Source organism: Phalacrocorax carbo, chromosome 12 (assembly GCF_963921805.1).
Source record: "Phalacrocorax carbo chromosome 12, bPhaCar2.1, whole genome shotgun sequence".
Lineage (NCBI taxonomy): Eukaryota > Metazoa > Chordata > Aves > Suliformes > Phalacrocoracidae > Phalacrocorax > Phalacrocorax carbo.
The window spans coordinates 14223671-14246612 of record NC_087524.1 but is presented as its reverse complement, the minus strand read 5'-3'; the positions used below and the strand labels follow the sequence as shown (position 1 = coordinate 14246612).

Here is a 22942-nt window from a genome sequence, read left to right as displayed (position 1 = left end):
TATAGAGCCCCTGACTCTCCTATTCCGTTTTTAATATTTCCTCATCCCTGATCCTTTCTCTGCAATTCGTCTTTATATGTCCCTTCTTTCCACAGTAAAAACAACATCTCTGTTCCTTCTTTACTACCACGTTCCCTTGTTTCGTTCCAGCAGATCTGTGTTCACCAGTCCGCCCTTTGCGATCCTCTCTGACTGCTGCTACCATCATTTTTACTTGTCGCTTGCTGCTCTCTTCTTCCCACTTTACGTAGACTTTCTGAGCTTCCCTCAATAATTCATCCAACCCTCTATTCTGCCAGTCCTCTAACTTTTCAATCTTCTTTCTGATATCTTCCCATGATTTTGCCACAAACTGAGTTTTGAGGAGCGCTTGCCCTAAAGGGTCGTCTGGATTTACCCCAGAATACAGCTGAAGGGCTTTCCTCAGTCGTTCCAGCCACTCAGTAGGGCTCTCATCTTTCTTTTGTATTTCATTAAATGCTTTATTGATATTCTGGCCACGGGGTACTGCTTCTCTAATCCCTTGAATTACTATAGTTCTCAGGTCCTGCATATGAGTTCTATGCACCGGATCCTGATTATCCCAATTAGGTCTTTGGAGTGGCCATTTAATATCTGCTTGGGGTCCCTGGGCATGCTGAGCATCCCACAGTCTCATTCCTGCTCGCCTGATCATATCTCTTTCCTCGGTAGTAAATAATTGACCAAGGATAGATTGCATCTCATCTCAAGTATAAAGGTTTGGTCCCAAAAATTGATCTAATCTTTCTGCCACTCCGAGTGGGTCTTCAATTAGGTTTCCCATCTCGGTTCTTTTAAAATCTCGTAGGTCAGCCGAACTTAGGGGCACAAAAATATATCCAATCACAGGTTGGAGTCCCCCCATGGGCATTTCCCTTAAAGGATACATCTGAGCTGCCCCTTTTTGACTCCTAGTTACGCGTCTAGGAGGAGGGGGAGACCCTTGTTCCGATTCTGGTGGGGGAGTGGGCACTCTGGGGACCTCTGAAGGGGCTGCGGGAGCAGGAGGAGAAATATAAGGAGGGGGGGTTAGAAGGGTTTCGTCTAACTCTTCCTTCTTTTTCTTTTGTTCAGTTTTTACTTCATTCAGTGGATAAAGTCTAGCTCTCGGTCTTTCTAGCCACACTTCCGCATACTGACTCTCTTCTGGGTTAAGGGGTTTTTTTTTTTTTATTGTTAACCCAGAGGTTTAATTGTTGTCTGACCCAATCCTCTTCTGACCCATAGACTGGCCAAACGACATCTTTAGAAATCTTCTTCCCTCCCCATATCCTAGTACAATATTTTATCATTTTCTGTTTATCTTTCCCTAGGGTTCCAGGGAAATATCTCCAATTGTCTAGGATATATGCCAGAGGGGTATTCTTAGGTACAGTGGGTACCTTTCCCATGGGAGTCGAAGGCTTGCTGCCCTTCGCCCCCATCTTCTGGAATATCCACAAGCGTGCACTCACTCGTTCCCCTTGTTCCTGGCCCAGTCCCTCGCGGGAGATGGGAAACGCAGTACTTAAGGGTCCGCACTCGCCTGGTTCAATATAGCGAACCTCTCACTCGTTATATTCCAGGAAACCCAATCCCGCCCGAACGGTAAACCCGCGAACAAATTCGCCATATACTTACGCGCCCTGCGTCTTCGTCCGGACTCCCGTGCACAGAATTTTTATGGGATTTTACCGGTTTCTCCTTTGCTCATCATTCTAGAATTTAGGTTCGTCGGTAAGGTTGAGGTAAGCTGTCGGTTGCGGGGCCGCGGATTGCCGCGGGGCGCCTCCCCGGAGGACAGAAGCTCACCGTTCCTTATCCGAGTCACGGCACCAAATTGTCATAAATTGAGACCACAATGGATCATAATCCAATTAGAATTTTATTAATTGTAGCAAGTAGAATATGAGCAAATACAGCGCTGGACGGCAGGGGAGTCTGCGCTCCGCCAACTGCCGTACTGAGCAGTTCAAACAGTCTCTCTTTATACATCTTTACTTCCATGTTCAATGAGATAGTGGAGGTACTTTTCGCATGCTTCAGTTGTTGTTAGGGGGTCGTTTCCTGCTTCCTGGTGATATGGGGTTGCTTGTCTTATCTCTGATGGTTATCTTGCATAAGCACGCCTGGGAGGTATTCTTCGCATGCTTTACATTGAGCTTAACATAAGTCTTAATAAACAATACCTTAGTTCAGTTTCTCACATGTCCTTGTTTCCTTATTTGCAGTTAGACATTACTTTTACTGTTTTATCTGTATTTTGCAGACTATTACTGTAACACAGAGTAGCAGCCTGCTAAGAAAATCTTGCTTATGAGAACCTCAGAAAACAAAATTTTGTTCTAAGAAATTCAGTCCTCTTAATAGGTCAAAACCTGAGAAATGTTTTATTCCTGAGGAGTCTAATTTGAAAGAATATCAAATGGATCTATTAAAAAAGCACTAAACCCACAAATCCTGGCAGATCAGAATGAATACACTATCATTTTGCTGAATCAGGTGATGCATTTGGTAAATTCTAATTTCATTTAGTCTAAAAGAATGAGACACATGACTGTAAACACCAATATTATGGACTGATTGTATCCAAAATAGCATGACACAGGCTACAAAGAAAAGCCCAGCACAGCAGAAGAGCTGTGGGTAGGACCCAGATCATCATGTTTTATTTACTTGAGGATCACCCTTATCAGTAAAGATAATGTGATTATCCCAAGATGTAGGATTGCAGGACCATGGTATGTCCTAAGCAAGAACCATATTCCTCTCCGGTGGGTCTGTGTACGCCCCTCTAAACTGTTTAAAACTTGTGATAGGGCAACATAGTGGGTCTGAGGCAGTGAGGTCAGTCTGGGGGCCTTCACGGCTCCTTAACATTCGGCTGGTTCCACGCAGGGCACTGGTGAGGAGGTGGGCTTAAGGAGAGGTTGGCAGCCTCAGACTGTTGCACAAGCTGCAGTATGAAGCCACTACAGAGCAAAAACCGTGTGGAGGCTACGGAAAGGCTACAGGATGACTGCCATGAATGAACTTTCCCTGCAGCTTGCCTGCAGGCTTGGGAGGACTGTAAGATTTACTGAGGGGACTGTAAGAACCTGGAGAGACAAAAGAGCAACACGTGCAAGAGCAGCCTTACTAAACACCTTCTGTCTTTCTTCAGGAGTAAACACGCAGCTCTTCACACCTGGTACGGGAAAGAGTTTTGTCAGTTACAGGCTGATTCCTACTCAGCAGCGTGTCTGCGTGAATCTGAAAAACTCCAGCGATGCCATCAGCTTTGCCCAAGTTGGTTGCCTGTATTCTTTTATACTACAGTCCTTAAGAAGCGCTGCTGCTTGAGCACTTCAATTTTCAAAAGATGGAAAATGTGTCAGCTGTCCAAGCGGCTGAGAGAGAGGTGTCAGAGGAATAGGTTGCTGGAGCAGGATATATTCAGGAGAAACAGAAGCCAGGAAATACTTAATTGTATAGCTTTTGAGAATGCTAAAGCTGGAAACTGTAGGCTTCCCCGTCAGGGCACCGGGACCACTGCTGGGTCACAGGTCTTTTGCAAGAAATCCCATGTTGACATTATTGGTTTTCCTCTGAGCAGGCACAGTTAAGTCAGGATAACAATTAGAGCAGGTCATAAGAGAGCGGCATTTCCTTCCTGGAGAAGGGAACATTTTGCAAAATGCCATAATCAAGACTTCATACAAGCGATATCTCTTAATTGACCCAGGTTGTACGGTGGCTAAGCTGCGAAAGCCTGTGGCAGGCTTTCTTGTCAAAACTGTTAGTGCCAGACTTTGCCAGAAGCGAGGATATTGAACAGAGAGGGTATTTTCCTGGATGTTATTTAGTAGAACAACTTCTCCTCTTTGCCTTTCTGTTTTCTAGCAGACTGTTTCCTTCATTGGTTGATGACCAAGAGATATCAGTCAGTTTTGAAGAAGTTGTATAAAAACTGTGTGCTGATACTTCTAAGCCATGATCTCATCTGTGAAGAATGAGAGCAAGATAAAAGTATGAAAGACAGCTTTTAAAATGAGAACAACAAATCTTAAATCATGGCTAAACTGCTTAGTATCTTACACATACTTTTTCAACATTATCAAGGTACAAGAAAAAGCAAAACAAACTGGTTTAACTCTTTCCCTTTGTGGAGTGATCTCAGTGTGGCTCTCATGCCTCTTGCTGAATGCACAGGATATTTTTCACCAGAAAATAACAGCAACATAAACATGTCGTTTAGCTGCAGTGTACTCATTGTGACTCCTCCACCCACACTCCCACTCAAGGGAGACTCTCTATTTAATTTGTACAGTGCAAAAGGTTATTTAAAGAAAAGCAAGTTATTTTGCTTTCCTTAAATATGTACCTCTAAATAGCAATAAGTACTAGGGATTTGTTTCTAGACTTGCTAGCTATTCCTCTTTCATCTCCAGTTTAGGATATCTGAGTAGATTCTGAATTGTACAGCAGGGTAGATTTTAGTCTTCAGGCTTAAAACAATGAGATTGAAACCAAAAATCATCCTGGTGTAAAAAGATTTTATTTACAATACCAAATTCTGCTCTTTGTATCTCTTTACTCAGGACTAAATTACATTTGACTCCTACATCTCCAGTATAATTTACTGCAGTCTGTATTCTTAAATCTGGTTTTATGTGCATGCTGTAGTCTGGCATTGCAGCTTTCCGCGGCTGAACGGCGTGAGGAAAGGCTCTTATTCAGCTACGTGTGAGATGAGATACAGCAGTGCTAATCTCTAGCACATGTGAAAAATGGAGGTAATGAACTTGGAGAACAGAAAGTCCAGATACCAGCAGGCAGCTTCTGTGTCAGCAGCTGCTGGGAAAAAAAAAGAATGATAATCATTGCAAGCCTTTTGAGGGTGTCTGAGGATCACAGGAAGGGGTTAACAGTGTCCATGTATGTGCATCCTTAGACTTGAGCTCTGCACATCAGATCAAATATTTATGAATGGAGGTCAGATGTGCCCCTTTCAGGAGGCTGTCCCCTAACTGTTTACAAAATACTGTTTGAAAAAGAACACAGCCAGGATGAGTTACAACCTGACATCTCTAATGTGTCAGAAATGTGACATAATGGATGATGCCTCCGTGTTGGTGGGGTTCAGCCTGGCTCCCCAGTTGAGCCTCACATGCTATTAATAGTAACACATTGAGTCATAGAAGCAAGAATGTCAGACTGCCTGGGCTGTGCTTCTCTTACACGTTAAACTACTAACAATAGAAAGCCAGCCTAGATTTGTTAGAATAGAATAACTATTTTTTTCCATGCATGTGCCTGATTTTATCTCTCTTCTAGTTATTTATTTATTAAAGAATATCACTGAATAAGAGATACCTTTTGGGTGATGCAGACTGGCTCGCTTCATTTCTTTCTGTTGTTCTGGGTGGAATTTATACAAAACATTTAGAATTTATTTCCTGCAGAAATTTTTGACACTGTGTGCATGCTCTGATTTTTTTTTTTTTTTTTTTCCCCAGCAGGTATCAGCCATCTGCTGCTCTGCCTGGCTGATGCCTACAGCTTGTTTCTTTACATTGATTTCTCTCTCCCTACATACAGTAGGATTGAGAAGGAATTCCCTTGTGGAGGTGTGAGCTCCAGTTCAAGTCCAGCTGTCAAAAAACAGGGGTGCCTTCAACTCTGGGCTGAACATAGCTTTTGCTTTAAGGTGCAGTATAAATGTAGTTGCACATCTGTCATGTAACCTAAAGCACATTTGCACTGAGTTGTGCCAAGTTGAAGCTATAGCCCAATGAATCTGCCCATAATGTAGCCCAGAATATATTTGACCCAGTTCTCTACTACTGAGGTCACCTCTGTCTCTGGCAAGTCAGTTCACTTCCCTTTGCCATTTCCTCCACCCTTAAACCACAGATACTAAAATTTACTGTCCAAGCAAAGGCATGATGGTGTAGGTTTGTATTGGTGAAGTCACTGGTAGGTAGCTGAAGTGAGGAATGAAATTGTTTATACATAAGGAAAAAGTGGCATACAGTAGTAGTGATGGAGATTCCCCAAAATCTTGATACTGGTAGTGTATATGTATTAAAAATAATACATGTTAAGTAGTTTTTATTGGGCATTCAGGGTTTTGATTAATCTTATGTCCAAGCTTTTCTTCAGAACTGTGAATAAAAGCATGCTGATAAAAGATATCTTTCTCACCTGACCCTGAACTCTATCTGTTAATAGAAAAAAGGAATATTCTGAATATTGCCACAAGATGATTAGCCTTGGCAATATCATAAAAGGTTGGCTTGTTTGTTTCCTAATATCAGCTTACTGACCAGTCCTTTTTCTCTCAGGTAGAGTTTAGTGCCTAGAAAACCATAACTTCAAAGGTCATTTTGATGCCTGGCTTCAACACTGGTGCTTTGTTTTGTTGGGGCTGTGTTGGGGGGGTGAAATTCATGCGTAAATGCTGCTGTTTCAGTACGCTACTCTCTTCTCAGTTCCATGAGTACGTGTGGCTGTCATCTCAAAAGGAATAATGTAAGAGGAGCTGTAGTTTACAATTATTTGGTATTTCAGAATACAGCGCTTACCTTGACTCATAGCAAAACTTTAATCTGCGGTGCTCCCTGGCTATGCCTCTGAACCCAGGTGCTCACTGACTGGTGACACTTTTCATTTTTGTTATTTTTATTGTTATTTCAGGGTGGTGAATAGAGTCAGTATTCTCAGCTTGCACAGATTATACGTTACTCTTTTCTGTACTATAGTCAGAAGGCATTGGGAGTCTGTCTATTAGCATGTTTTGTGGTCTAGTAAGTGGCGTTTGGTAACAGCTTTAAAGCAAAACCAGGAGCGGATAAACAGTGCTCACCATAGAAAAGCCACTGTGCCGCAGCCTGCCTCAGCACTTCCCCGCGTTCATCTTATGTTTCCTCTCTTGATCCTGGCTCAGTTTGAATAAATAAAATAATAGGAAACTCATAAATGCCACTTCAGCTTTCTGTGTGTGTTTGAACAGCTATCCTGTTCTCTCTCGCATCTTCTCGCTTGCAGTCTTTTGCCAGTCATTCGGGAGCAAATCACGCTGCCAGCTTAGTTCTGCGAGGGCAGAGGAACGCAAGGTGGTGTCACTGGCTGGAAATTAGGGACAGTGGAATTCAGCATTTGTTCCGCAGCAGCAGCTGTAGCTGGCTGTTTCAGCACAAGGGGCAGAGTCCGCAAGCAGGGTATGAGCTGCCATTAGCCATAGGAAAAGACCACGGTGGAAGAAGATAAGAGGCACAAGAAGAAAAGACACCGTGACAAGCAATCGGACCTGACCACATCTTGTGGGAAATCTGACTGAGGAAGATAATTGCCTGGAATAAGCTGCCTTTTTTTTTTTTTTTTTTTCTTTCTTTGTAAATCCACCACAGCCTAACACTGCTGGAAAAGAGATTGTGTTTAAATTAGTTCAGTCAATTCTTGCTGCTTCCACTACGAAGAAAATTTGTTTGCCATGGTGAAAGAGAAAGGTAATTGTGTTTATTGATAGACTGGAGCTGAAACGACCTAATGTGCCAGCCATAATCACCTGAGGTTTAAACCTTCAAATTTAAAATGAAGCATGCTTTGATTGACAGTTGCTGTTTTCCTTTCTATAGAAGTGATGTGCCAAAAGCTGCTGTGGATCGCATTGATTATCTTTGTACCTGTTTTAATAAGGGTAGAATCTGGAACACACCTAATTTAGAGTGTTTGCACAGCTGGGTTCCTCCTGTGTGTGCATGTTTTTTTGGTTTTTTTCTGTGATTTAATCCAAGTTTGCTGTTGATTGTTTTTTACCTGGATTTGCTACAGTTCAAAGCACTTTGACCATCAAAGCAATTAGCTTAAAACTTTAAAGATAAACATTGATGTATTCAGCAAGTCTGGACTTCAGAGGGTCATATCTTACCTTTTAATGAAAAAATGGATTATGTGAGATTTTGTGTAATGTTTTAATTTTGCAGCAGTAAATTATATTTCAGTTTCATTTACTTATAAATAACATTTTAAACCTCCTACTGAAGCATTTACTAGTCAAAGAATTTAGAAATGATGTGGGGTCTTTCCTTGCAGTAATAGTGGTCTGTATCATTCATTGCATATGTTGTGACTTGTACTTTGGTAGTGGGTTGGATGTGGGTTTGGAGCATTACATTATCACAGATAGATTCAGACTTAGGCTCTGTTTTGTGAAGAGGAGGATCTGTGTTCTTTACTTTTGAAGACTCTGTAAAAGGTAATGTAGGATAAATTCAAACTAGGGAAGAAACAAATAAGTAATAGTAATGTTGAGTGAGAGCAAGCAGGTTTTTTAATTCTGAGCACCCACATTAATTTTTTTTTAATGGTGTAAATGATATAAATTGAGTGAATTTAGCTTCATAGATGCTTAGATTGAAGAGAGCAGGACAAATGCCTCAATAGCCTGTCATAGTGTGTCAGATGGATCAAGAGAGTTATAGTCATAACCATTATAGAGTCTACTGATAATTCTTATTGATGAAAAGCAGTGGCCCAGCATAAATAGTATTGGCTTCTTAGCAGATTTGAGATCCATTGCTTCAGGTTCACGGGATAATTTTTATAAGATCAGTGGTGAGTAGTTGACCTGCTACCAGTATCAGTAAGCCATACAAGAGATTATTTAAGTAGCAGTTTCACACTAAATCATTGAAACTGCAAGTTTCAGGATTATTTGAATCAACTATGCCACTCATCTTTTCAGAAGAGTAAGTGTATTATCATTCAACTGATCATAATTGTTGCTTGTCTTCTAAGATATGTTTTAAAATTGGGCTGCTGATTTCCTTGAGCTGTACATAAAATATATGTAGCCTTTTTAGCTGTGCATTCAGTTTTGATCCTTTGATACATTTCTGCTCCCCAGCCAGCTAATGCTCAGTTACAGGGGGCTGTACCTTAGGAGTACTCTGAAAATAAAATTTTAGGATCTTACACCATGAAAGGCGTCATATACCTGTAAGAAAATTAAAACAAGCCTGTCACTTTTATAAAAAATGCAAGGGAGAAAACCTCCTAGGATAGTGGGAAAAGTTGACAATAGATGGTTGAAAATGTATTTAAATTGCTTCCTCTCCCCCTCTGCACCCAGTTTAATGCATTATTTACAATTGCTATTAATATTGATGTTGGTTCACACAGATAGTGGACTAAAATAACTAAATGCTGTCCTTAATTTTTTTGTGCAGTTACTAATATTTCCTATCTCATGGCTGCAGAGTGAGAAAGGATAGTACATGTTTAGTATTTTGCTTTTCTACCTTATTACTTTAAAATAATTTCTACAGCAATTTTTTTTATTGTTATTATTTCTTTGGTTGCTTCCTTGTGGTTTTTTTTTTGCTTGTTTTGGTTGGGTTTTTTTTCCTCCTTTTTCTCCCCCTGCTTTATTCAGAAGTTCAGGAGTTTTTGCTACTTTGAAGCTGCTACAATATCACTCTCTAGAGTGACACTCTTGCAAAATGCAGGCCAGTAGGGTACAGCTGGTACCTCCCTTCCAGCCACTGCTTGAATTGTTTGAGCAAGCTGAAAATGCATTGGGTCCAGTGTCATTTCATAAACATGTTAACTAGGCACTGGAGGGGCTGGTTTCAACTAGAAAAATGCAATTCCAATTCACTGAATTGCAAAACGGTTAGCAACAGTTTTTAGCAAATTAGCATGCTTCATTATGCTCATATTGTAGAATGATTTCAGTGTCTGCCTGGTTAGTTCATACACAAAAAAAATCCTGAGGCCAGAGTGTTTTCTGCTGACACCAAATGGCGCTTCCTAAATTATGTCTGACTGATACCACATTTCCATGTCTCCGGCGCTGTACTTATCTATTTCCAATTATGAGCCCTTATTATCTAGTTACTCAGCGAAATTATTGTCACTGTGTTGCATCCAAGGGCAACTTTCTTTCTAGATATCCTTTAACAGAAAGGAAGTTTACATATGCATATGCATGTCCTGTTATTAATTCTCTTCTGCAATTTAAAACCCATATTGAATAATCTGCGTTCTTATGCATGTTGAGGTCAATGTGTGAATTGTGAGCCTGCTAGCCACATTGATGGGTGATGTAACTGTTGTAGCTTCATTTTTTATCTCCATTAGTTCACATAAGCTGGGGATTTATCCCTGATTCTTGATTTCTTGACCAGTTGATCAGGAGACTGTCCTAGCATTCACCTGCTAGTCTGTGAAAGCATATTGGGAATCAACTTTGCACCTAATGAGAGTTTGGATTGGATCGTACATGGGCAAACCTATGAAAGTGGATTAGTATCTGTTCATGCCAAACTTCTCCGTGCTTGGAAGGATAAGAGGACAAAAGGGGAAGGGTTGAAGATTTTTTGCATTAAGGAAGTGGGTACAGAGGCTGTGTGCCTTCTGTTCTTCACATACTGATTCTGTTAAAGGGTAGGTGCCGGCAGCTACTCGGTACCAAGTTGCAGTAAGCTAGATCGTGTTTACACAACCTCACAACAACTGCCTCACAACTGCCTCTGTGGGTATTCAGTTGGTGCTGGCTTTCCCAGTAAGCAACACAGAAAATGTGGTTCACCAAAATGTTTATAACACTTCCTGTATCATTTGCCCTATGGTCTAGTTCAATCTTGCAGATATTTAGTTCTCTTGTTGTTTTTGCTTCAGACTTTTGATAAAGCATAATACTTAAGCGTAATAATTAAGGTTATGACCAAGAGGACCATTTTATGCTTGCAGTAGGTCCAGTCTTGTCTTCTCTTCCACTCACATATCCCAGGAGTGATGAGTCTCCAAAGCAGCTTTTAGTTTGTCTTTTTCTTTTGTTGTAAATGGAACTGCTTTAGATGGGATTATCCTTGAAAAGCATTCAAAATGTTACCTGTGTGTTAATTTAAAGGTGTTCTCTGCCTGGAACACTCTCTCCAGTGCCCTGAGTATTTGCAGTCTTAATGTTTATTCTCAGTGTGAATCAAGAAAACATTGAATAATTGAGTTTGGGTTCTGACACTGACTCATTGTCATGGTTGTTAATGAAACAGTCTTGATCTGAACTCATGACTTTGGAACTCTTAACCCCAGGTGACCTGGGAAAATCTCCCAGATTTGTTGCTTTTGGAGCACATGACAAGATTATGTAATCACACGTCGGCAGGGGGAGGACTGGGGAGTTTTATTTTCTTTTTTGCTTCAGTTTACTCAGTTTTAAACTTAGTTCTGCTTGACAGTTTGCTTTTGGGGCTGGGCATTTTGGGTTTTGTTTTGATTAAGTCAATGTGCTACCTTGTACAAGTCACAGAAAAAGCATTTTATAAATATGCATAGTAGTAGCTGTTTAAAAAAAATACTCATGTAGTCAAAGTAAAAAACTATAGAAGAGTTCTGTGTTAGAGATGTTTAAGGTGACCTTGGGGAAGTAATCTGATCTCTCCTTGTGTTAATCTGTAAAATGAGGATAAGAACATTCCTCTTGTCTGCCTTGATTATTTGAATTAGAGGTCTTTGGAGCAGAGACTTTCTTTTACTTGGTTTCACAGCTATAATAAGGAAATCTTAGTCTTGGGATTTAACTACTTCCACTTGTACAAAAAAAAAAAAAGCCAGTGATATCTGAATATCTTATAAACAATTTGTTACTTTTGTAAGACAAAACAGCTGTAATATTTATGGTGTTGCTTGTTCAGTACTTTCTGTTTCTAAATTTATTTTTAATATTAGGTTTCAAATTGCAGTTTTGGTGGGCAGCATTGATACTGAAAGAAACAAAATTAACCAAGGAGATGCTAGCTCAGGCACTGCATGTGTGCTGGAGATTTTATGTATGTTTGTTTGTTTTTTTTAAATACACTTAGTTCACATGAGGGTACAAATATTCATATCCAAAGAGTTGGGCAAGCACAGTGTGTGGTCCTGCCGTGCCTGATGGCTTTCCGTGTTTTCCAGTAGTGAAATTCCATACATTCCTTGCATCCCAGCTGTGTGTAGGAGCTCTCTGAAGATACGATGGCAGCTATTTTATACTGAGAAATGGGAGAACTTTTGCTGTTGATCTCACCAAAGGGGAGGGCTTAGTGGTTTTAGTCATTAAATTTGAGACCGCAGAGTTCATGGGTTCAGGTAGCGGTAGGGGCAGTTAAGCTGTTTATCCCTCTGAAAGAGTAAGTGTGGTGGGCCAAAAAACCCCCAGTTTTGAGGAGGGGAGATTAAATCAATTGAATTTATTGGCAATTAATAAACTTTTAGCTACTGATTCTGGTGTTGAAAATAAAAACAAGCAAACGCATGCTTACAGAAGCACACCTCAGCTTCAATCTGGACACTTCTTCCCCTTTCTGGTACAGTCCCCGTGCCACACATCCTACACAGTACCTTTGGTGTGGTGAGGGTGGCACAGGAGACTGGGGTCAATGCATTGTTGTTCCTTTCATTTTGTTGCTCCTTTTTTCCTACTCAGTTATTTTACCATGGGTTCCTCTGCTGGCTGCAGTCCTTATAGAGACCTACCTCCTCCTGAGTCTCCTCTCTATCCCTGCTTGGGGCAGCTAGTTTGCCTCAGCACTCCTCTTGCCCTGCTGGCCCTCCTGCCGCGCCATCATTTTTGTTTCTCTCTTACCTATGCTTTGGTGTCTTCTCCTGCCCTAGCATTGCCTCCTGTGTCTCCTCCATTTTTCAGCATCCCTGGTGCTCCGGCATCTCTCTTGCATCTCCTGCTGAGAGTCTGTCCTTTCAATGTTTACTGGCGGTTTTTATGTATAAGTTTTTGCAGAGGTGCTATGTGCTCCTCTGGTTCCATTTTGACATGCAATGGGTCCATTTTGTCCATCGCTGAGCTGGTTGAAACCAACCGTGACCAGTGCAATGCAGTCCCTGACCGCCTCCTACACAAGTCACCACTGCAGCACCCTCACTACCAAAGCCCTGCTGGTTATGTTGAATACAAGTGAGTGGACTGCAAATGGTATCGTTGGTCATCTTGGATGAGAATTCAAAAGGCCAAGGCTTTTAAAGATAGTGTCTTGGCATAGTGAAATTGCGCATGTTTAAAATGCATTAAGCTAGGGCAGAGAAATATTTTTCCAGAAGGAAGATAGGGAGCTTGGTAGGAAAGCTTGCCAAATTATTGTCCTAACTGGCAAGTTAGGACAATAATTTGGCCTGCTAATGTAGGAGAGTCAATTCTTCTTGTGGAAAAATTAATGCATACCAGGGGAGAAGACCAAGTTCCACTAATCACATGTGCTGTGCCCTTTGGGTGGGAGAAGCCAGAGAACAGGATTTTGTTGTTTCTAGGGGCAATCCATAACTAATTTTAAAAAGGATTATTTATAACAAAGTTGCTTTTCCACCTAGAGAACAGTCAGTATCCCCAGAAGGATGATTAATCCTTGCCTTCGTTGAGCCTGGATAGCTTTCAGGCTCACTAGGGATCTGGCTGAGGAGAAAACTTAGGCATTGTCTTAAGCCTACTCTGTTCAGCAGAGTATCTTATTGAGTCTAATTGAATCACTGGGGTTTAAAGCTAAGTGCTTCAGTGTTGTCTCAAAGTTGGACTCCATTTTTGGACACTTAGTGATGTTTTTGCAGCAAAGTGGTGTATTTTATTAATGGTGGTCATTTTGTATTCTATGTTAGCTGCATTGTTGTGTAAGAGACAACAATAAGAGAAATAATACCGGCTTTTATATGGGCTTATGATAAAGTGCTATAAACCCAGAAATGATAGATGCCTTGTGTAGCTCAATCGTTTATGTTATCTGTTTTTATATTCCATATAGATAAGAAAAGGCTGAGGAATCTCCTCAAAGCCGCAGAGGAGCAAGTGCTAAAATAAGGGTCAAACCAAGTAATGCCAGCTGTTCAGAAGTGAAATGTTGTGTTTATGCTATGTGAGAGCCTAATAGGCAAGGTTCTGTAAACAGTGTCAATGGGATAGCTCCCTAATTCCCAGTGCTGTTAGCACCAGTTTGATATCACAGATGTTAGTATAATCTACATGGCAGTACTGTGGAACTTTGTATTAGTTCAGGATCTTGTACAGAAGCAGGATCTTAAAATGGTATCAAATTAAAGAAGTGATCTAGTTATAAATGCAGCCTTGCAGAACAGTGAGGGTTATCTTTTATTACTGCTGGGTCAAACAAGAATCAATAAATGGCTTATTTGTTCAAAGAAGCAGTTGCATTTGTATTTTATTTTCTCCAAAGGCACCCCAAAACAGGATTTGATGGATTTGAGAGTGTCTACTTGCTGTCCTACACCTGAAGTGCTAACCAGAGGAACAGGCTGTATTCAGGAGTATTGTATCGGTCATCAGTGATTTCTCTATGATAGTCTATTTGCTATGCAGTGGTAAAAGTTGGTAGACTTTCAGGCCATGCTGTTATTTGTTGTTGAAATAATATACCTCAAGGAACCGACTTCTACGTTGCAACTGTTTGTGAGGTCTAGGTGCCGACAGGGGCAGGTAACCACAGGGCAGGGTCTCTGCAACATCTGGTTCATCAGCTCTGAACATGGCAAACGGTTCTGGGGGTCAAGAGCCACATGAAGAGTTATGTTGCTTGTGAAAGTAGTTGTTTAGTTCTAGTTTGAGGCTGTGTAGCTCAGTCCTTAGAAATGCCAGAAGTGAGGGTGGTACTGAATGATGGACATTTACAAGATTGCTTCCATAGTTCCAAAACAATAGCTGAGGACAGGTCTCTGCAAGGGTTTGTGAGATTGCTGGTGCTAACTGAGGGGAGATTTTACTACAGATTCTGTTTTGAAAGGTCTTTATGACAGGCCTGTTTCTGTGCAGTTTTTCCCTTATTTTTCATATATGCATCAAACTGCAGCAATGATACGTCATTATGAAGATACCAAAAGGTGTCTGGGAGACCACTGTCTTAAGTAGGCCAGTGGTCCTCCTCAGGTAATCTCAGGGTAAACAGTGGGTGCACTGGTTTCTAAAATTAGCATTTTTATATTGACTTACCTCAAAAGGGAATTTAATTCCTTTTACTGCATGGAATCCTTTTGGCAGCCTCAAAAAAGGAAGCATAGGGGAACTCTAACTGGAGTTTTTTGCTGCTGACAGAAAGCCCCACGTGGGTTGCTGTGAAGGTAGCTAAGAGGCCTGTTTGACATTTGAGTGCTATAATGGGTAACCACCACTCATAAGTAAGCCAGAATTTCCATGCTGTCTGGAAAAAGCAATTGCTTTTTCTGCTAACTTCAGCAACTTGCTTTCGTGCAGTCTTGATGATCCTTGAGGATTTGCAGTGAATAATTCGACACTTCTGTTTATTCATTGTTTTGAGTAAGATTTTGATGTGGACATCAAGTGATGTGTATGAGATGGTTGCTCAGAGTACTCTTAGGAGCTCTTGAATTTCTAATTACCCCTGTCCTATGTTAGAAAAAAAACCCCAGAATACTCTTTTGAAATAGTGACTGGATCTTCCTGTGTATGGCGGGTGTGTTGAAGGCATAATTCCAACAAAATTATTTTACCACTTACAAGGCTGATAAAGAGTTGCTACATGTTACAGACTTGCAGATGTTAGGTGTGAGAAACTTACGCTTAGCATGATCCTCCAACCCTTCAGTAAGGAGTTTTGAAGGGTGAATTGATTATCTTGAAGTACTCTCCCTTAGTAAGTAATGCAGTTTTTGATTCAAAGACTGGCTTAGTGTAGTCAACATTTGTTTCAACATTGTCTGTTTCACAGCATGTCTTAGCTTGCTGCATGCTTCATTGCAAAGTTAGTGCCTTTTCATTACTGAAAATAGTTCTAAGACTGCCTATTGCTTTTCCTGTTTGAGCTTAAGATGACTCCTGATCATACTCAGTTAACAAGCTGGTCATGACTCGTCTCTGAAAGGATTATAATTTTTCTTAAACAGCAATTGTCATGTAACAGACATAAATGGAATAATTTTGTGATTTCATTTTGTTTCTGCAGTGCAGATGATGCTATAGAATATGCTCTTGTTCACCTGCCAAGTCACCAAGGGCAAACACACATGGACAGACATGGTGGAAAATGTTGTTGCTGAGGAAATGTAGGCTAGGACTGCTGCTGCTTTAGAGAATGACAAATTCTTCTAAATCGGCTCTGATGCTTTTGTATTGAGAATAGCATCAATAATAATACTGCTATGGTTTAACTGGATTGTAGAGCTGAGTTAGAAATAAGGTGTGTTTGTACCTGGCAAACTGAGGAAGTGCTCAGGGTCCTGATGGGTTTTGAAGCAAGAGTAGAATATCCCAAGGTGCCTGGGTAGTCAGGCAGAACTGCCTACTAATAACCAGTAAGATACACGCTTTGTCACTGAGAAACTCTGAAAATTTTATGCTAAAGCTGTAGAATATCAGAATCTGTGGTGCAAGCCTCAGTGAGTCCAGATAAGGTTATAACCCGTAAGTAAATGCAACCAAATTTCTCAATCGCTTAGTATCAAAAGCATGGCAAACGGGATCCATCAAGCACATTTGCTCTACAATTTAAATAATCACAGGTTTATTCTAGCACACAGACTTCTTCTGTATGATGTAGAAGATGATCCCTTTTCAGATAGGATCAAGCAGGTGCTGGTGTTAAATACTTCCCTTAATACTGAACCATTCATATGCATAAATTTTTATAAGGCTGAGATCTTAGGCCCTGATCTTGCAGGCTGTTCTGTGGGGAATTAATTGCGGTAGCAAAGCTCTAGATAACAGAAGAGGGATGGGAGAAGGATAGAAAACATAAGGCAAAATACAGAGAAAATAAGCATGTTTGCAGTTGTGTTCTGAAACCATGAAACAAATGGGGCTTTTTTTAGCTCCTGCTATTTTTTGAAGCTCATTATTTCCTAGCCTTTTTACACATATGTATGTATGTTGGTCAAACCTTTTTATTATTGTTAGTAAATAACATAGGAGTCTTCTCACTTTGATCCTCCAACCCTTCAGTAAGGAGGGTGTTAATGCATGCTTACAAATATTTAGGAAAGTATTTAAATACTGGCATTCTTATTTAAAATAGTATGTGTTTCATCTTTTTCTTTTTAAAATTTGATTTCTGGTGTTGAAATCTTTGCATCCTATTTTCATGCAAATTGTGTGACATGTTTACTTACAACATTTTCTCAACTATTTTCTTATGAACTACCCTAACTTATCATTCTAGTTTAAGTAGTTAAACTTGTTAATGTCTTCATAGCTTATTTTAAATACCTTTTAAATACTCAAGATAGCAATCCAACCCATTTCTAGGCTGGACATATGCCTCGTCCTCTGCTAAGTGTTTTGTGGAAATCTTTTAGTTGCTACAGCACCTGCTGAGAGGTTTGGGGATATGTGGAGAGAATTGATACAAATCTGTCTGTTACTAGGTTGTAGTCAGCCCTACATCTGACCATGCGATGCTATTTGGAGGATAGATACCTCTGGTGTACTTTGTTTATTCTAGCTGAAGAACTGAGGCTGTGAAGCATGCATTCTGGTGATAATTGAATAGGATACACAAGAAAAGTGTCAGGTTTTCTTAGGTCTTCTCTTTGTTAAACAAGTAGAGCATAAGACCACAGACAAAGGACTGTGGGATTAGTAGTATTTCTTTCTGGATCTAAACCAGAACAGACATGAGCCATTCCATCCATCTTTACATGGCTATCACATATCCAGCCTCCTTTCCTGTGCTGTCCTACTTGCTAAGCTTCAACATTGATCCCACCAGCACCCCATAAAAAGGAGTGTGAGTTAACATGGGGGAGAGCTGCTGGTGCCTTGCCCTGTCAGTAGGAGTGCGTTGGCCAGCCAGTATGCTCTCACACTTGTGTGTGTACCATGATTAGGGAATTAGCTTTTACAGGGCCAAAAGAGATACTGTCCTGGAGTGTTCTGATTACTTCTGTAGTCCCGTTTCATCTGCTGTTTTCAGCAGCAGGCTAATAGTAAGGGGAAAATAACAAGACTTTTATGGAAGAGATCAGAAAACATTTAAGAACTATGGCAAAAAACTGCATGTTTAAAATACGTTTTTCCGGCTGTTTTTAAGAGTAGCTACTCTGGTTATATGTAGGCAATGAAACTAGTTTTAAGACAAATTGGCACACTGTAGGAGTAATACAGATAAATTTACAGGAAGAGAGAGTTTTAAAATGGTTCTTGAGATATGATTTGAATGGCAGTAGTGTGAGCAAGCTACAGTCTAGGATTTTGCCCTAGGCTTTTTCAGACATGTGTAGGCATGCAGCTCACTAGTATCTCTTTGTGGGAGTGCCTCCTTCCAGGGTATCCTGGAATTCCTGAAGATCTCTGTCTGATACCTGTGGCTAGTGACTGCAGTAACTTTATCTGTCCCTGACAGCTGGGAGGTTTGATTTCAGTCTCAGTCACAGTTTGGTCACCTTAGCTGATAGGATTCTTAGAGATTTAAGATACAAGAACTGAATCTGCAGATAAGCAAAATGACATTGCATTTTTCATCCCTTCTTTTTAATAGGTATTTTAGTAACTCATCAAGGCTCCACTGTGCTGGGCTTTTATGAAAGGGGAATTCCTCAGACAGTGCATGGGCTGTAGACAGACAGGCTTTACAAACCAGAGGTTACAGGCATTCACCTCTGCGAGAAACACAAAGGATGGGAGAAAACTACTTCTCCTCTCTTTACAAAGAGAGCACGGAGAAGAAGTGATAAGCCAGATCTGGTTCTTGAACTTGGTTCTCTGGTGTCTCTCTAGTGCCTTTCATCCCAGAACAGCTTTTTTCACAGCCTGTCATCCTGTGCATGGTGCCTATCAGCCTACCTCGGTCCTGTCCCAAGCAAGCGGCTGCCCAGCTGGGGTAACGGGACAGCTGCTTGATCGTGTAAGAGGCTGAGGGAATTTTAATTTTGAAACATTGGAATTTTGAACTTCAAATCATGTAAATTAGTTTAAGAAATGATCTCCAAAGCCATATCAGGAAATACAGAGAGAGAAGGCAGACTGTAGGAAGATTGTTGTGTTTAGTGCCTTTGCAATCTCTAGCACAGTCATCTTACCTTCATTTCTGGAAGCAGAAAGGAGCTAGTGAAAAAAACACGTGGTGGTTTCACACCATTAAATCTTTGCTTTCTTCTTCCATCTTAATAGTTTAGTCTTCAGCCAGGAAGCCAGCAGCCTATTGCAAGTTCGCATTTCAGAGCGTGCTGTCTGTACTAGGCCACTCTTCAGATAGAAGGGACACAGCCATGGGATCCTGAGAGTCCCTTTGCCTGTGCTGATGTGGGCACAGCACTTCATCTCAGTGCTGTGTAAAAGCGCCCAGAGGCTGTGGAGCTGGGAGTCATAAAAACTGTATATCCTACCATGAAAATTTGAAGTTGCACCTGCTACAATGTGGTTAGAGTTGACTGAACATAACTCCAAGTTTATTTCTGAAGGTAGGCATGCAAATGTGAAAACTACAAAAAATCACTTTTAAAAGAACACTAGCCCACATCCTCCTCCTATTTAAATTTAGAGGAAGCTGCTTTTTACTTCAATTTAGAGCAGAACTGAACCGAGCATATTTTGCTGTGACCTCTACTTTGCAGCATAAGCACAGCAAGGCATTTCCCAGAAGCTTCTTGCTGACTTCCAATAAAAAGCTGAAGTATTCTGTGGCTTGCAGCAGAGACATGGAGTCTTGCCAGCAGGAATCTGCAGCTAAGAGTCACTTAGCTTGAGTCTTTGGTTTCCTAACAGTTCTGTGTTCAGGGAGAGAATCATCAGTAAGGGAGGCTGCAGTATTTATTTTCCTTGTTTTCTTTTATTCGACAACTGTTACTCTTCAGGTAGTTGCTGCAATTTCCATTTCAGAAGGGTTTGGTATGGGTACTGATGTCCTTTTTCTGGCTGATGCAGCAAAACATGAAATTGCTATTAAATGTTTGTGCGATGATCTGCTCTACATAAAGAAACACTGACAGGACAGTTTTAAACTTTGCACAGCAAATTAATTCCCTCGTTTTGCTCAGACAGCACTTTGGTTTCTCATATGAATATTGGGTTGTTATTGGTCTTTTCTCTTTTTCTTTTTAATTGTTTCTTTTTCTTTGCAGATCAGGGATTATTTTGAGATGTTTGGTAAAGTACAGTAATGAGTACTCTCAAGCTGGTAGAGTTGCTTTGAATTTACATCAGTGTAGTGTAGTTACAAAATGCAATGCAATCAACATTGCATGATTCACAGGGGAATGTAAGGAATTGCAAAAATCATGGTGATATGTCTATGAAGGGTGGTTAGCACAAAGCAATACTCCCATGGCAAAGACAGTCTTCCTCATAGAAGAAGGTGCTATTGATTTTATTGAAACTTTTTTTTTTCCTTTTCTCCACCCCACCCTGCCCCAAATTAAACAATGTAATCCAGATTTCCCAATTGTCCCAGTCACTGTACATGTTACTCTGGGTAAATTGCATATTTAATAAGACAAATCAATGTCCCATTGGAAACCCAAAGGAACTTAAGAAAACATTAATTATTCATTTAAGCTGGTCTTGTAAATAAGAGTGGAAGTCTCAACCTAGCTTGTCTCTGAAAGTTCTTGTGTGTATATCTCATACACCTTTACATGGCTCACCTTTATATATCTCACGTATGCTCATTAATAAAGGAAAAAAATGTCTGCAGGGCATGCCCAGCAGCATTGGAAGTTAAAACTGTTATAAAGGAACCTGAAACTTTGGAAAAGTTCTATTGATGATCTGTTGTAATTAGTCTTTGTAATTTGTAAAATTGTAAAGACTGTAACAACTTAGGCTTCTACAGGTACCGTAGCTTTCATAGTTAACCCTGAAAAGTGCTGAGGAAATAAAAATAAGACTAAATATTCAAAGAAATTTTTGCACCTGTTTGATCTGCATGCCTGCTTCCAGCATCCCTTTGTTCAAGTGTAGATGCTGCACTAGTTTAACTAGAGCCAATTTAAAAAACAGTTCACTGAGTAGCCTGGGTGCTTTTGATGGAGTGACATTTGTTTGAAACTAGATCCATGGTGTTAGAAGGCGTCTGCAGCTTGCTGATTTGAGATAGACCAATACATTGTGTTTAATCTTACCCAAAAAGGTCCATGCACCTTGTTATACTGGTTGAGGTAAACTGATATAAAGTCACATCTTGACTTAATCTGACATGATTTGTGTGTAGAAAAGTAGCAGTTCACATCAGTGTACTGGAACTGGTAAATACTTGCCTTGTTTATGTTGCACTACCCATGCAGTGAGTATGCACTTTATGATATGAAGACAATTGTGAGCCCCAGTGCTGAACCACGAGTGTGTTCCTCTGGTAGCATCTCTCGCTCAGAAAGTTGTTAATTTCTTTTTTTTTTTAATTTGGAAGATAGTCATGGTGTTAATATGTTTGGATTTGAAACTTTATTAAAGGCAATGCAGCTCCTCAAGTTAGTGTTCGTCCACTCACACACTTTCCAATGAATCCTGCTTCCAGAAATACGGCAGATGTGGCATATGTGACCGTCAGGACTGACTTACTGTCTTGGTGCTTACGCGACTCTTTCCGTCACGGTGCCTGGGAACCTTGTCCTCTGTATTTATTCTCACAGTAGGGTGAGGCTGACAGTGCTGTTACACCTGGTTTGCAGTCAGGAGATGCCCCAGACACAGAGAAACTAAAACATTCAGATAACCTAATTTTAAGCTGATAGGTTACTGGCTCAGAGATTTAGCCGAACTTCACTGTCTGACTTCAGTCCTTTAGAGTTAAGGACATGCCATCCAAAGAGCCCAGATATCTGTTGTGGAGCAGGGGTTAGAACCTGGTTTATCCAGATCCTAAATTAATGTCCTGTCACTAATTATACTGGCTGGAGTCTGTTATTGTCTTAGTCGTGATATAGAGTTGCCTTATGGTGCCACTGCTGCTGGTGCACAGTGCCTGAGATGCATGCAGTTGATGTGGGGAGGGTTGGTGCAGGCAGAGCTTGAAATATTACTGTGTCAAGAGGTGAAACACCTGTAAGGAGATGAGCCTGGCTCCTAGCTCAGGGTTTTCAGACCCAAAGCAGCTCACAGTTTACATGTCCAATAAGATGGCTGGACTTCAGTCAGAAACATTTAAATAAGCTACTTGTAAAGGTATTTCTTTTTCTTTAATTCCCTGTTCTGTCCTCACTGGTGACTATAAAGGGTCACCTCTGCCAGTGAGAAGCCTTGTGCATATTGCATATATCCAAAGCAAAAAGCTTGCAAGCAATTCCTTGCAGGAGAGCAAAAGTCAATTACTCAATCTTGACCTACAATGCCAAATTGAGGCCAGTAAGACAAGCACCATAATTAGCTTCACTTAAGAGATCAGCCTGGAAATAGCGACTAGCAGTATTTGTATTCATTTAAACGCCTGTAAAGCCAGAACTGGAAAGAGGTTGCATCATTGGGCCAGTCTTGAAAACATTTATTTACTCTCTAGTAAAGAGTAAACACTTAGCTTTCAGATGGAGACCAGAAGATCTGTATGCTGGCATGCAGAATACGTTAGGGTGTCCTCCACATGTGAGTTTGTGAGAGCAGAATGTTGCGGGTACAGGTTTCACCCAGCAGCATTTAACTCCTCAGAAGCATTTGCCCAAATCCCTGATACAGTTCCTTATTTGAGGAGCTTCAAACATTCTGCTACCTTTTTCTTCAGTTGGCATCAGGCCCCTCTCAGGCTGTTTGGATCTGAGAGGAATTTTCCTAATAATAATTTAATTTACTAGCACTTGTCTCTATGTTTGTCTCTTATTGCCTTTCTGTCTTTCTCATTGCATAAACTGTGTGTTTCCTTGGTTACAAGTTAATAGTTAGTAGTCTTGTTTGGAAGAATAACAACGTCCACTCCAGAAATAGTGTTGCATTGCAGACTTAGATGAGGTTCACTCAAGGCAAGGCATTTACTTGGCTCTTCGGAGGAGAACAAAGTAGCAGCTGCCATATTAGTCTGGCTGGAGT

General features: G+C 40.6%; 1 protein-coding gene across 5 annotated transcripts in view; it reads left to right on the top strand.

Annotated features, from left to right (window-relative positions):
• Positions 1-22942, top strand: part of ABLIM1 (actin binding LIM protein 1) — a 225415-nt gene that overhangs the window by 87539 nt on the left and 114934 nt on the right. Inside the window, exon 1 of one of the 5 annotated variants that reach the window (XM_064464221.1) lies at positions 7173-7490. The exons of the other annotated variants lie outside the window; for them this stretch is intronic. Within the exon in view, the coding sequence (XP_064320291.1) occupies positions 7475-7490 (16 nt within the window). The 5' untranslated portion in view covers positions 7173-7474. Of the gene's footprint in view, positions 1-7172; positions 7491-22942 lie in introns of those variants that run through there. 5 annotated transcript variants of the gene reach the window in all.